Consider the following 15,300-nt stretch of genomic DNA (forward strand, 5'->3'; position numbering starts at 1 on the left):
CAACAGTGAGCATGGCCACACATATGCCCAGAAACCAGTCTCTCTCTACTAGATCCCTCACGCTTCAATTACCAGATCCTATCCAAAAAAAAATTTACCTCTATTAATTCTTTTTTTGATACTGGGGATTGAACCCATGGAGCTATACTCCCCAGCTCTCATTATTTTGAGGCAGGGTCTCGTTAAGTTACTGAGGGTCTTGATAAGCTGGCCAGCCTGGCCTCAAATTCACAATCCTCCTGCCTCAGCCTGGTGTGGGCCACCTGCCTAGCAATCTTAAACCATTTTTTAAAGAAAGCATTTCTTGAAAACTTGTCTCAATATTAACTAGGTTTACGAATATCAAAGGAAGTATATATTATTCTTTGTTGAAGCATGTTGAATATGAATTGGTAAAATCTCTGCTCCAAAATGCTCGGAGGCCACTGCAATTAGAGTTGTACGGTATAGCATGCCTCGGTGATTGTTGAGACAAAACACACAAGAAGTTTTTTGAAAAACGAACTATCAAAAAGCCACAATGGAGCTAGGGAAGTACTTCAGTGGTACAGCACTTGCCTAGCATGCCTGAGGTACTGGGTTTGACCCCCAGCACTTGGGGGAATAAAAAGTGCCACACGGTAGACCATGATTATAGTGAAAGTGTTTACCATTATCCGTACTGTTACTTTCCTTAAATTGACTCTCTCACTTATCCCTCAAAATCATCAAGTTGACAATAAGCTAGTGGTAATTTTTTCTAATATACATTTAACTGAAAAAGGGAAATGTTGATAATCCACCAAATCTGCCATAAATTTAACATCAGAAGTCACTATGGGCTGGAAATTGTCAGGAAGAGGAATAAAAATGGGGTCAAGAAGACTTTGCTTATTTGGACTGATCTGGAAAGGATACTGTTATGGTTTAGATATAAGGAGTCCCCAAAAGCTCATGTGTGGGACAAAGAAAGAAAATTAAGAGGTGAAATGACTGGGTTATGAGCCTTAACCTAATCAGTGCCTTAATCCACTGACAGGGACTAACTGGGTGGTAACTGTAAGCAGGTAGGGTGTGGCCAGAGATGAGTCACTGAGGGTGTGCCTCTGGAGTTTATATTTTGTCTGTGGGGAGGGTGTTTTGCCTCACCTTGGACACAGAGCAATGGAGTTGGCCAACTATGAAGTGAGCTGAAACTATGAACTCCAAAATAAATTTTTCCTCCTCTAACTGTTCTTTTGGTCACAGCAGCGAAACAGCTGATCAAAACAGTGATGAAAAAATCTAAGGAAAAACAATCTTACATATTTTGTAGCAGAAAAGTATGATGATGAGTTCTTTAAAGAAAACTAACATGATAGACGTGAGAGGCAGCAAGAAGGCAGTGAATGGAAAAACCAAGAATTCCTGGCGAAGTCAAAAATCAATCTATGGAGTCAAGGTCAGCCCTGACATTAGAATCTGAGAGGGGGAGCAAAGAGGGGAAGCTCACAAGGGACAGTAGAAGTCTATGGAGCAGGGACGCCCCCAGGTAGGGCTGTCCTGAGAGGCAACACAGGTCAGAGGACACATTCTGGTGCCAAGGGAGGGCCACCCTGAACCCAAGTCAGACAGAAAAGTGAAAGCCAAAGACAGCAAGAGGAGCCAACGCCGAGTCTCTAGGAGCAACCTCTGGTTCATTCAAAACCACCAGCCACAGGCCTGACCAAAACACCATTAAGAGCAAACTTTACCTGATCTCTTTTCTCAGTTCATCTTCTGCTGCTTGATTTTCTCCAGGGCAAATCTTTGCCCTAAATTTCCTGTAATTCTGCCCCCTTTGACTTTGCTGTTCTTGGTGATGTAACTGCTTTACTCGTTTAGCTAAAGACCTCATGGAAAAGTCAAGCGGCACTATTTTCTTACTAATTTTAATAGCTACATCAACCTGAGACACTGACATGTTCTGAGTATTAACCAAATTTTGAGGTGTGTCAGCATTTGAAGAAATTTCTTCTTTTTTAAAACGCTTGGTGTTTGAGGATGTAGTATCAGCTGGTGGAGAAAAAACTCTTAATTTATATCCAGCACCTTCTTGGTTTAAACAGCATTTCATGTCTGAAAGGTGATGTTCCATATGTTCCGTTTCAGGCAGTTTCTCACAAGAGTCCACATCTTCCTGTGAAAATCTGTCTTCTGGAGAGCTCACTGCATGGTCACTGCTACAATGACTGTTGGCTTCTGGGGTGCTGAGCCCTCCCTCAGAGCCAGTTGAAGCACTACTGCAACCCGAATCCTTCTCCATTTCTACTCTGTCCACACAGTCCTTCCTAGGATTCACCACCTCTTCCTGAGGGCCCTGAAACCCTCTGCCGGAGACAGGATCTGAGGTGCTGGAAGAGAGTACACCCCTTTTTTGTCTTGGAGAGTTCCGCCTGGGTTCAGGAGTCTCTAGGCCCTGAGGCTTGGTCTCTGCGGTGTGACGAAGAGAAAAGGCCTCTCTGAGCCTGGAAATGGACACTAGCCTGGTTTCCGCTTGAGTCCTTAGGGAAGGGGAACTCTCCTGCTTTTCTGGCAGAGGCTTTTCCATTTCTGCCACACGCATCTTTATTAAGTTACCTAGGCAGATGGGAACAAAGAAAAGTATCAGAGACAGTGCTGAAGTGAGACAAGAGGATGTTTTTACATGAACGGGCATTTCATAAAAAAGGAGGACAGCTAATTAAACATATATAAACAGTTTATCAAAAGGGGCACAAATTAAAACAATATGATGCTGCTCAGCACCAGATGGGTGAAATTTAAAAGCAACCAAATGTTCACAAGAATGAGGTTCACAAGGAAGTCTTAAATACTGCTGGTGGCAGTTTAGACTGGCAGAGCTGCTCCAATAGCACTCTGGGAAGTCTCCCCTAAGTGCATGTACCTGTGACCCAGCTCGCTCCTCCCACCACAAATGCCTACTGATGGTCACCAGGAAGACATGTGTGAGGATGCTCATGGCAGTTTTCTCTGTAGCCCCAGACTGCAAACAACCCTAACACCCACAAAAAACTGATATGTGAATACAGTGGAATTCTGTACAGCCACCAGAATGAACAAATGGATGTCCCTCATGACTTGGCTGATTCTTATATATAAATCATAAAAAACAAATTAAATGATTGCAAATTAAAAGCAAATTAAACTAATGCTGTTAGAAGTCAGAAAAGTGGGGCTGGGGTTGTGGCTCAGTGGTAGCATGCTCGCCTAACATGCATGAGGCCCTGGGTTCGATCCTCCACACAACATAAAAATAAAGGTCTTGTATCCACCTACAACAACAGCGACAAAAAAAAAAAAAAAAAAAAAAAAAAAAAAAAAAAGGTATATATGTTTTAAAAAGTCAGAAAAGTGTTTACCACTGGTGGTTAGTATAGGAGGAGGCACACAAGGGGGGTTCTGTGGGAGCTATTTCTTGATCTCAGGGCTAAGACACTTACAAGCCATTCAAAGGATGTCTGTTTCTATGTCACTGCTCCACTTCAACAAAATGGCTAAAAGACAGGCACTGATGTGACCATGCGTCTGATACAGCGGTTCTAAATCATCTACTATGAGGCAGCCTCTCTAGCTAGGTCTGTAAAGGGCTCAGAGACACCAGTTAGCCCTTCCATAGAGGCATGTACTGCCAATAATCCCCCTTAGTGTTCCACGAGCAGAGATGATGTCCCACTCTCCCATGCAGACAATAGCCAGGAAAGGCGCAAACTTTCCAGACACAAGTCAGAGCCCCACCATACCAATGCCGGCTTTTGGTGCTCCTCTCCCACAACTCTGCAGCCCACCCAACCACCAGGAGCCTAGGCCCCCCACCATATCCTCGTATTCTCCCAACTGTCCTCCATGGCACCCTACAAAAGCCCACCCCACCATTTTCCAAATCAACCTCTTCCTGCCCTCAAGGTGTTGGGAACTGTGAGGACAGAGAGCAGTCTCTTCCTACTCTGCATCCTGCTCCCCTTAACCCTGGGGATCTAGATGGCCACCGCATACCTAGGAGAAACCTGAGAAGGCGGTAAGGTTTACCACTCCCAGCACCCTCCTTAAGATCTTTTTCCAGTCTCAGGTTCATCACAGACCCTTTTTCACTCACTGGGGGCATCCAAAGTGCATCTGTCACCCTGTAGTTTCCAACTAAAGACTAGTTCCAGCCTTGCAGCAGTTCTCTGGCCTTTCCCCCACCAAGGACACAATGATGGGCTTCCACCTCTATTCCTTCACATTCAGACACAGGGATCGGGATAAATTGGCTTATGAACTTAACCAAATAAAATGAGTCTGGCCACCAGGCAGGCAAGGTCAGCTCCTCCCTCTGCCAAGGAAGGAAGCTGAGGCTCAACTTTGGCACCTCCCACAGGTTGCCCAACGTATATGGTTTGATTGAATAAAAATGAAAACTTTTTACTTTGACAAATGGCTGATAACATGTGGCCAGATAGAAAATAATGATTGAGCACATCATGACAGAGATCAGACCATCTTTGTGGCAACTCTCACTTCAATGTGACACTAAGTGAAGACTGCATGGGATGACCTCAGGGAAAATGGCAGAGTGAGGGCCTCCAAAGAGTCCCTCCTCCTTAAAAGGAATAAGAAAACTGGCAAAAATAACGGTCAGAAACAACTGATTGAGAACTCAGGAAATTAATGTAAGATTTACAACTGGAGAGTATTTATTCAAGAAAAATGGTCAAATCTCTGTAAGAACAGCAAGCTCTGAGGCCACTGGACTTGGCAGAGCTGCAGTTCCTCCTTCCCAGGCCTGCACTATCCTTGAAAGCCAACACCTGAGCTCACAGTAAAACTACAGCAGCCTAGCAGCCACCAGGGGAGAATAGAAGCTCTGTCGAAACCAGAAGCTCTGTCGAAATCTCACATCCTAGACAAAGATGATTACTTGACCTGTCTGGCAGTTTCTGGAGCACCCCACTTGCAAGGCTGTCTGTATCTGTACTGACTCAGTTCACCCAGCACAAAAAGGCCTTTCGTTGAGAGTCATGGTCAAACCTATTCAAGGTAATTGCTTAAAATCATAGCCTGAGACTGGTTAAGAGTTGAGAAAACAACAAATTAACCAAAAAAGTTCAAAAGGAAAAGCCTGGGAATGAGATGTCCACTGGGGCTTTAAAAAGCTCCAATATAAACCTGTGAATCTACAAGGCCACTTGGAATGCCTGGGAAAGACCTGGGAAGACCCTAAGACCTCTGGCTGACCTGATACTCAGAGCAAGCAGGAAGTGAAGGCTGAGGCAGAGCTATTAACTGCCTGCCCCAATAAGCACATGGGGCCTCTCAGAGAATACTGGGATACTTGATGGGTTCAAGCATTTAAGAAAATCTGTCTAATAATTAACTAACCAAAATCAGAGACTTCAATGACCATACATGACAAAAAAACAGAGGCTTTACAGAGATTTTTTTTCCAGATAAGTCAAAAACAAACAACAAACAGGAACAACAACAAATGCTGGGAAGAGGAAAGAATCCGATTTTGAGTCACCATATTCTATTATTTAAACTGTTCAGTTTTCCATGGAAAAAAATAGAAACCTGCAAAGAAACAAGGAAGTGTAACTCATGTAAAGGAAAAAAGGTGGTCAATAGGAACTATTCCTAGAAAAGCTTGTATAGGGACTTACCTAGACAAAGATTTTAAATCAGCTATTTTAAATGTGTTCAAATAACCAAAGGAAACCATACGTAAAGAACCAAAGAAAGTCAGACATCACCAGTAATCCCGGAGACGTGGGTGGCTTAGGTAGGAGGATTTCAAGTTCCAGGCCAGCCTGGGCAACTTAGTAATAAAAATAGAAAATAAAAAATGCTTGGGGATGTTACAGTTTGGATGTGAGGTGTCCCCCAGAAGCTCTCATGAGACAATGCAAGAAGGTTCAGAGGAGAAATGATTGGGTTGTAAGAGTCAACCCCATCAGTGATCTAATCTCCTGATTAACTCAGGGATTAACTGAGCGGTAACTGAAGTGGTAGGGTGTGGATGGAAGAAGTGGGAATCAGGGCATGGCTTTGAGTATATATTTGTATCTGGCGAGTAGAGACTCCCTCTGTTTCTTAATAAACATGTGAGCTGTTTCCCTATGCCACACTCTTCTGCCATGATGTTCTGCCTCACCTCAAGCCTCTAGGAATGGAGCCAGCCTTCTATGGACTAAGACCTCTGAAACCATGAACCCTCTAATAAACTTTTTCTCCCCTACAATTGTGCTAGTCGAGTCCTTTAGTCACAGCAGTGAAAAAGCTGACTAAAACAGGTATAGCTCAGTGGCATGTAACACACACAAGTGTGCACACATGCACACACACATCAAACTATAAAAATAATGTCCTGCCAAATGAGAATATTGTTAGATGGAAAAAAAATTCTTTTTTGGCACTAGGGATTGAACCCAGTGGTGCTCTACCACTGAACTACATCCCCAGCCCTTTTTGTTTTTTATTTTAAGAAAGGGTCTCACTAAGTTGCTTATAGTCTCACTAAATTGCTGAGGCTAGCTTTGAACTTGTGAACCTCCTGTCTCACCCTCCTGATAGAAATTATTATTATTTTTTCCAAAGTGGTACATGTCTTTATTATCATTTCCAGATGGGATGTAGGAGGAAGAGGGGTGGGTGGAAGGGAAAGCAGAGAAATCTGGAAGGACTGTTAAGAAAAACGTCAGTGTCTCTGCACAACATAAATATGCCTCAGAGTCTCCAGTGGACAGGTTGCAAAGTAGGTGGGCCTGATAGAGATTATTAAAAAGAAGTCTGGAGTTGGAAAGCATAACAACTGAAATGAAAAATTCCCTAGAAAAGCTCAATAGAAGATTTCATCAGGCAGAAGAATCGGCAGTACTGATGGGTCAATTGAGATCATCTAATTAGAACAGAAAGAATAAAAAAAAAAAAATGAACCGAGACTCTGAGACCCATCAGAGACCATCAAACACACCAACATACACAAAGTAGGTATCCCAGAAGAGAGAGAAACAAAGAGGCAGAAAGATTATTTGATGAAATAATGGTTCACCAGGATTGGTGGCACATGCCTGTCATCTCAGCAACTCAGGAGGCTGAGGTAGGAGGAACACAAGTTCAAAGTCAGCCTGGCAATTTAGCAAGACCCTTAGCAACGTAGTAAGACCCTGTCTCAAAATAAAAAATTGAAAATGGCTGGGGATGTAGCTCAGTGGTAAAACAACCCAGGGTCCAATCCCTAGTACCCTTCCCTACCAAAAAAAAAAAAAAGAAAGAAAAAAGAAAAAGGAGGAGATACTAAGGCTGAAAGAATTCATTAGTGTAGACCTGCCCTACAAAATATGATAAAGGGAATCTTTCAGGATGAAACAAAAGGACATTAGAGGGGCTGGGGTTGTAGCTCAATGGCAGAGTGCATGCCTACCACATGTGAGGCACTGGGTTTGATCCTTAGCACCACTTTAAAAAAAAAAATAAATTAAATAAAGGTATTGTATCCATCTAAAACAAAAATTTTTATTAAAAAAAGAAAAGGACACTAGACAGAAACTCAAATCCACATGAGGAAATTAAGAGCACTAATAAAGGTAAATATAAAAGAAGGTAAATATAAGAAGGAATAAATGTATTTTTACATTTTTTATTTGGATCCCTTTTTTCTATTATATGATTTAAAAGACAACTACATAAAGCAAAAATGACAAATCTGGTGACAGGCACCAGTATCAACTTGTATACTACTGAAAATAAACTGGAATTAATCTGAATTCAATTGCTATGCTAATTATAATCTCCAGGGTAAGTGCTAAGAACTTAACTCAAAAATATATAGTAAAAGAAATAACAAGGGAATTAAGAATCTACAATCAAGGTAGACTTCTGCTCATCACACATCTTACATCATCTGTTTACGATCAGAAAAACTGGAGTGGTCATTAATGGACCAAGAAAGGTATCACTGGGGACTGGGGTTGGAGTTCAGTGGTAAAGCACTTGCCTGGCATGTGTGAGGCACTGGGTTCAATCCTCAGTACCACATATAAACAAATGAATAAAATAAAGGTCTACCAACATTAAAAAAAAAAAAAAAAAGACATCACTGGATCTCAGCGGCTCAGTAGGCTGAGGCAGGAGGAACACAAGTTCTAAGCCAATCTCAGTAACTCAGGGAGACCCTATCTTTAATAAAATATATATATATATATATATATACACACATATATATATATATATATATATATATAAAGGGCTGGGATGTGGATCAGTGGTTAAGCACTCCTGGGTTCAATTCCCAGTACCAAAAAAAAAGAAAGACATCACTGGGGCTGGGGTTGTAGCTCAATGGTGGAACGCTTCCTGGTATGTGTGAGGCACTGGGTTCGATCCTCAGCACCACATAAAAATAAATAAATAAAATAAAGATACCATGTCCATCTACAACTAAAAAAGTATTTAAGAAAAAAAAGACATGACTAAATACTCATACGTGCTAAATGTGCTCACTTATGTCTCTTTTTAACACATTACCCTAAGCCTACAGTTTACATGTTTCTAGGGTGATATATCCACTCCAAGAAATTTTGTTTCATATCAAAAAATGTTTCCTCAGGGAAAAAAGCAAGTCTCACAATAGCTAGATGTTTTAGAAATTGTTACATCACTGCATTTTTTCTTACCTTCAATATCCAATAGTGGCTGCTGACTGACATTAAGTTTGTTTACATCACTGTCAAACATTCCTATCAAAGAGGTCTTTAAAATTGCCAACAATAGCTTTTCTTCTTGTAGTAAAATTTGCCTTTTATCTGGAGTTACATTGATATCAACACATTCTAAGAAAAAAATAACATACATTAATTATGTTTAAACTCATCTTTAACAAAAATAATTTAGCCATATGCTATTCATTCACTTATTCTTACCAAAAGTATTACTAAAATATAGGGAGAACGAGGGAAAGATCACTTGAGCTCAGGCTCTAACCTGCCCTGGGCAGGGCACAGGCAGGAAGAAACACAAGGGCTGGGGCCCCAGGACAGAGCCATGAGTCCAGTCCTGCTAATAGCTGCACAAGGATGCCAGTGGAATCAGAAAAATCAAGGTAAGCTGCTTGAAGAACAATCTTTGTACTGAGCAGTGTAAGGTCAAAATGAGCAAGAAAAAATTGCAACCTGAGGAAGAAGCTATAAGACAGCACCTATGTTCTCCAAGCACATCAAGTCTTGGGAATCAGGAGCAGTTAGACACCCAGGGAGGGAGCTTGACCAACCACTCAAGAGAGGTTTTCTGCAAACTGCTGACCAGCCATCTAACAGTGACCTCAGTGATGATCCTACAAGGGGTTACTGAGAATATGTTTGTCATAGTCTTTATTTTTCAAGTAATTTTAAAAATTAATTATATATAATTTAATAAAAACAATAATGCAGACAGTTTCAAAAGTCAAACAATGCTAGAAAGCTTTCAGCTCATTCAATCTCTTGTTCTGTGACCTGCATCACAGCCTATGCTGGTTACCTGCTTGCCTCCCCAGAAATATTTCAACCTTATTCACTTTTGCTTTAGCTTTTCAACATGTTCTGGTATTTACTTTCACATTTTAACCATCTTAAATGGTTTTAAAAACTTACCCTGGTGAATATTACTGTTCTCCTTTCCCTTCAGAGTACATTAAGACTGCACTGCCTAGCCCACTCTGGCTGGTTAAACAGGGTCACGTGACTATTTCTGGCCAGTGAAATTTTAAGAGGAAATGAAGAGCAACACTTCGAAGTTGAGACAGTAAAAGAAGTTAAAGTTCATGCATGCTTCTCTACTGTTTTGTCACTCTCTGCCTATGTTCAGATGGTGTAGTTATAAGTTGGTAGAGCCTCTGACTGAATCCCTGAATGATATGGGGCAGAATATCTGAGGACCCAAGTAAGAAGAGTGATGTAAGACAAAAACTTCTCTTAGATATCCCATTTGATTTTGGAGTTGTTACTATTGAATAACTTAGTCTAACCTAACCAGTATGTATCTTATTATAAGAAGTTTAGCTACTTATACCCATACTTCTTTTAATTACATTTCAATTTTTGATTAAGCATATCACTATTTTCAATTTAATGATTATACAGTTTCCTGTGAGCTACCTAGTGTTATGATTAAATCTTTTATTATAATTGTTTATTCTGCTAGATTTAGTAACCGTCTCATTTCAAATTTAGTTCTCTTTGATATTCTGACTAAATTACTCTCATCCTTCAACAATCTTATACAAAATGTTACAATGTTTAAAAAAATTATGGTATCCAAGTTAATATTCGTGACTTAGAGCTGTGAATGTAGCTCAGTGATAAAGCACTTGCCCAGTATGCACAAGGACCTGGGTTCAATCCCTATCACCACAAAATAAACAAATAAATTAAAAAAAATTGTAGTTTTTTCAAACAAGAAAAACATGATCATTTTTTTAAAATATATATTTTTAGTGGTAAATGGACACAATACCTTTATTTTATTTTTATGTGGTGCTAAGGATCGAATAGAGTGCCTCACACCAGCTGGGTGAGCACTCTACCACTGAGCCACAACTTCAGCCCAACAATTTTTCAAATAGACAAAATAAGTAAGGATTTGAATGGGTAAACTGAAAAATAAACACATAAGAATGTAGAAGACCAGAAGCAGTGGTACACCACTGTAATCTCAAAGACATCGGAGGCTGAGGCAGGAGGATCACAAGTTCAAGGCCAACATGGGCAATTTACCAAGACCCTATCTCAAAATAAAAAACAAAAAGGGCTGGGGATATGAATAAGTGACAGAGCACCCCTAGGTTCAACCCCCAGCGTTGCCCAAAAAAAAGAAGAAAAGAAAATGTATAAGAGAAAAATGCAAGCTATGTTTTATCCCCTACTGAGTTTAATTTAAAAATTATAGTACCTATCTAGTATTGCTGACAGATGTATAAATTGATACAACATGCCAAGAATTCAACACAGCAAAAAGCCTTAAAATGATCATATTCACTGGCCCAGTAATTCCATTTCAAGAAATATATTTTATGGAAATGATGATACAGATAATAATTTTAAAATATAGTTATTTATAATTTCTTTAAATTGAAGAGAACTTAATATATCAAAAAATAAAAGAACTGTTGGGCACAATGGCACATGCCTGGAATTCAAGGGACTCAGGAGGCCGAGGCAGGAGGATAACAATTCAAGACCATCCTGGGCAACTTAATGAGAACCTGTCTCAAAATATACAAAAAAAAAAGGGGGGGGGTGGGAGCTGGGGACATAGTTCAGTGGTAGAGGGCTTCTGAAGTTAATTCCCAGCACCAAAATAATAACAATTTTTTTTAAAAAATTTAAAAATCAAGTATAAACATGCATTGGAATATAATGCAGCTATTAAAATCATGTTTCTTAGTAATTTTTAATAATATGGAAAAGAACATTTTTCACATCTAAAACAAAGAGCAATCAGTCATGGTGGCATATGCCTATGATCCCAACTACTTGGGAAGAGCTGAGATAGCAAGATCCCAAGTTTGAGGCCAGCCTGGGCAATTCACCAAGACACTGTCTCAAATTTTTTTAAAAAAGAGCTGGGGATACAGTGCAGTAGTATAGCACTTGTCTAGTACATGCAAGGCCCTGGGTTCAATCCCTAGAGATAGGATAAAGAGTAGGACACAAAATTATTTGCTTACCCAAAGGATGGGTATATGTGCATGTGTGTGTATGTACTTCAAGGTAAGCACACATAATTTTTAAGCGTATAGAAAAACCAGATGACAATAAACCAGAATTTTAACAATCAAAGAAGAATACCTAGATAATGAAATTAATTATTTTCAAAATTTGGGAGAACATGCTATAACATGTTATATTTTTTCCCTTTGTTGATATTAAAAAGTCACATTTTCCTAATAACACATTTGATATTGTTTCAATTAGCAAGCAAGCAAGGTCTATAAAACTCAAAATTTTATCACCATAAATTGTCCTCCTTCCAGTCAAGTCAGAGCTTTATAACTTCATTTTATTCTTTTAGGAATAAGTCTCCCATTTTATTGACATCTCAGTGGAACATACCTGAATCAACAGAAATGTTGAGAACAACAAATGGATATTGATGCCGATTATATACATGGTAGACCTCATTCACAAGCCTGGAGACCTGTATAAAAACAAAGGTGTGAAAATAATAATTGCTCCCTTCCCCCACTGTTGTTAACACCAAAGGGGTATATTTTTATTTAGGTTTTATTAAAAGAATACAACTTTATTAAGGTATTATTGGTATGCAAAAACCTGCACATATTTAAAGTATAAAGTTTGATAAGTCTCTTCTTTTTTTTGAGACAGGTAATTGTTATATTGCCCAAGCTGGCCTTGACCTTCTGGGCTCAAGTGATCCTACTACCTCAGCTTCCTGAATTAGCTGGAACTACAAGGACACACAACTGTCTACCTATTAGGTAAGTCTTAACCTGCCTGTGTGTGTGCATGCATGTGCACACCTGTGGAATTATTCCACAATCAAAATCATAAATATATCCATCATTCAAAAAGTGTCAAGTTCCTCAAAGAGGTATTTTTTAGGATCCTGAAATTGAATCCTTTTCCAATCTGAAGATACACTTCAAGAAATTTTAATAAAACTCAAGTGTAGTTTAAATGTTCAAAAGCACATTCAAATGTACTGAAGACACATATTTACAGGACATTATGATGAGATTACCTAATGGCATTAGAGATAAAGCATGGAAACTGTGCTAATTAAAAAAAGGTAGAGGGTGAACCACATGTGGTAGGTACAAGTAAATTTTGAAGTGTCACTGGAAAACAGAAAATATTACAAAGGTACTGTTGCTGAAGATACAAAAGTCAAAACTGTACCACTAAAAACCTATGTAACCAAATCAAGATGATCGGTTACAGGGCTGGAATTGTGGCTCAGTGGTACAGCGCTTGCTTGGTATGTGTGAGGCCCTGGGTTCAATCCTTAGCACCACATATAAATAAATAAAATAAAAGATTCATTGACAACTAAAAAAATATTTTTAAAAAATGTGAGGCAGAGGAAATCTGGGCCCTTATTTTCCTGGAAAATGGACAGAAGGAAGAGAAAAATACAGAAATGTATGCATGTGGTTGGTCTATGCTGAAGTCTAGATGACAGAAAATGTTCTGAAATGTTTATTTTCTTCAAATAGTGCTAACAAACATACTGGTAATTAATATGTGCTTGTCTACTTAAGCTTGTATGTATAGACATACATATGCACATACACAAGTGAAACAACTGCATATTGACTTTCTTAAATGCTTGAAATAATTTTAAAGTCATGTTTCTGAGTTGGTCTCAAGTTCCACATAAATTACTTACATCATGAAATAATAAAATAAAATCTCAGAGGCACAAGAATAAATTAATACAAAAATTTTGTAAATACCTTTGCTGGGTCGCAGGGCCGCTGATTGATGAAGAAAAACTGTCTGTCTGTTGAGCTCCTGCCAATACCATGCGCACACCCTGAGATGAAGCCTGAGATACTATCAAGGGTAACACATAAGAGTAGGTTCTGGAGCTAAGCTAAGCATTAGAACACTTAGCACAAGGCATGCTGTTAAAATCAAGTAACAACAGAACACCTGGTGACCTGCTGATGAATATTCCTATTTCTATTCCAGTGCATCTCTGTTTTACCCAGATGGATCACAAAAAGAGCCCAGACACTCTGAAATGCCCTAAAGCTTCACAGCTAAAACCCATCTCAGGTAATGCAGTGAGCGCACTGCTGACCTCCTCAGCTCTCCTTTCACCTTCCCTATTAAAGCTGGGCTTCCATGTCAGGAGTGGACCTCACTCCAAACACATTCTCAAGACCTTTGCACCTTTGTCCCCACCAGCTTGTCAATGGAGTCTCCCCACTTGTATTCAGGATCTCTACCCACATCCTCTCTCCTTTTAAAATCTGTTCTCCGTCAGCAAACTTATCTCTACTAAGGTGTTGTTGGTAAAGTGCTTATTCTACATGAAATCCACCCAGGGATGTCTGCATTTCCAGAACAACACCTGCATTAAGAACAACACCTTAACATAAAGAAATGAATTTCCATTTTTTTGGCACTTTTAGGCATAAACCAAAAGCAAGTGGAGGAAGAATAAGTAATATGGACCTGCCAGGGTCAATCCTGCTTATAGAAATGTCTATTTTTCACAGACTCAAAATAAGGATGCTTTCTAAAATAATTAAGGAGCAGATTCCCAAAAAGTCAAACAATGCACATAAAATAATTTAAATATTATTCTAACTAAAGAGTCTTAACAAAGACTTACTTCAACAGGAACCCCCCTGAAATGTGCCATTTACCCAGAATACTGTTTGGATCAAGTAACTCTTTTATATAAATCCCCTTTCTCAGCAGTGGGATTGAGAAAAACACTACACGTCTTAAAATCACTATTTGAAAAAGGAAAAAGAAACAAACAAAAAAAACACCCTCAGGAAAAAATAGTGGTTGTAGTTTTCCTGGTGACAAATCTACTTACTAAAACAGATTATGCAGAGCATCGGAACAGCTCAGGCCATACTCTTCACAGACAGAGTCGCTAGGGGGCAGCTGAACAAAAGGAATGAGGCCTTGCAACTGAAAGAAACCAAGAGTAACAGTTATTTCCTAATAAAGACAGAATGGTCCAAACTTCAGAGAAGATAAAATGTGTTTTCTTTCACAGTGAAACTATTCACATTAAGAGCACAGAGAAATTCAAAGAATCTTGATAACTGTTTTGCAGTGCTATTAAAAACCTGACTATTTTTAATAGAAAGATGAAACACTTGAGCTTCTATTAACTCATAATCAGCACACTGGCCATTATACTCTAAGCTTTTTCAGAGAGACTCAAAGGATGTAGTACTTCGTTTCTGTAAGAATAACAAAAATTTTCAGCTCTCAAAACATTTTTTACAATATGTACCTTAAAAACTCAGTTCTTGGATTTTATTCTCTACTCTATTAAAGGATGACAACCCTGTCATAGTCTCTCTATATAGCAATAAAATGTTCTTAAGTAACTGGCCACCATTACCTGCTTCTGCCCAAACACAGAGCCGATATTTTCCTTCATGCTGGAGCTTCCACTTGTGCATACCACAGGCTGCCGCTTTCCTTGTCCAACCTGATTGGTGCAACTTATACGGACACCTGATGAAATGATGCAGTATGCGTGTAAGACCTGGATCATTTTGGCATACTCCTGTGTAAAAAACACAAAGACAAGACTAAACATTACAATTATCTCACAGGAATAACAAGGCCC

General features: G+C 39.3%; 1 protein-coding gene across 1 annotated transcript in view; it reads right to left on the reverse strand.

The window, feature by feature from the left end:
• The window catches only part of Pms2 (PMS1 homolog 2, mismatch repair system component), a 30,013-nt gene that overhangs the window by 7,848 nt on the left and 6,865 nt on the right, over window positions 1-15,300 (reverse strand). The window contains exons 6-11 of the mRNA XM_047534391.1: window positions 15,070-15,237; window positions 14,530-14,627; window positions 13,430-13,529; window positions 12,066-12,150; window positions 8,652-8,807; window positions 1,713-2,577 (exon numbers count right to left, since the gene is read on the reverse strand). Of these exons, the coding sequence (XP_047390347.1) occupies window positions 1,713-2,577; window positions 8,652-8,807; window positions 12,066-12,150; window positions 13,430-13,529; window positions 14,530-14,627; window positions 15,070-15,237 (1,472 nt within the window). The remainder of the gene's footprint in view (window positions 1-1,712; window positions 2,578-8,651; window positions 8,808-12,065; window positions 12,151-13,429; window positions 13,530-14,529; window positions 14,628-15,069; window positions 15,238-15,300) is intronic.

The sequence above is a fragment of the Sciurus carolinensis genome, chromosome 18 (genome assembly GCF_902686445.1).
Source record: "Sciurus carolinensis chromosome 18, mSciCar1.2, whole genome shotgun sequence".
In the NCBI taxonomy this organism is placed as follows: domain Eukaryota; kingdom Metazoa; phylum Chordata; class Mammalia; order Rodentia; family Sciuridae; genus Sciurus; species Sciurus carolinensis.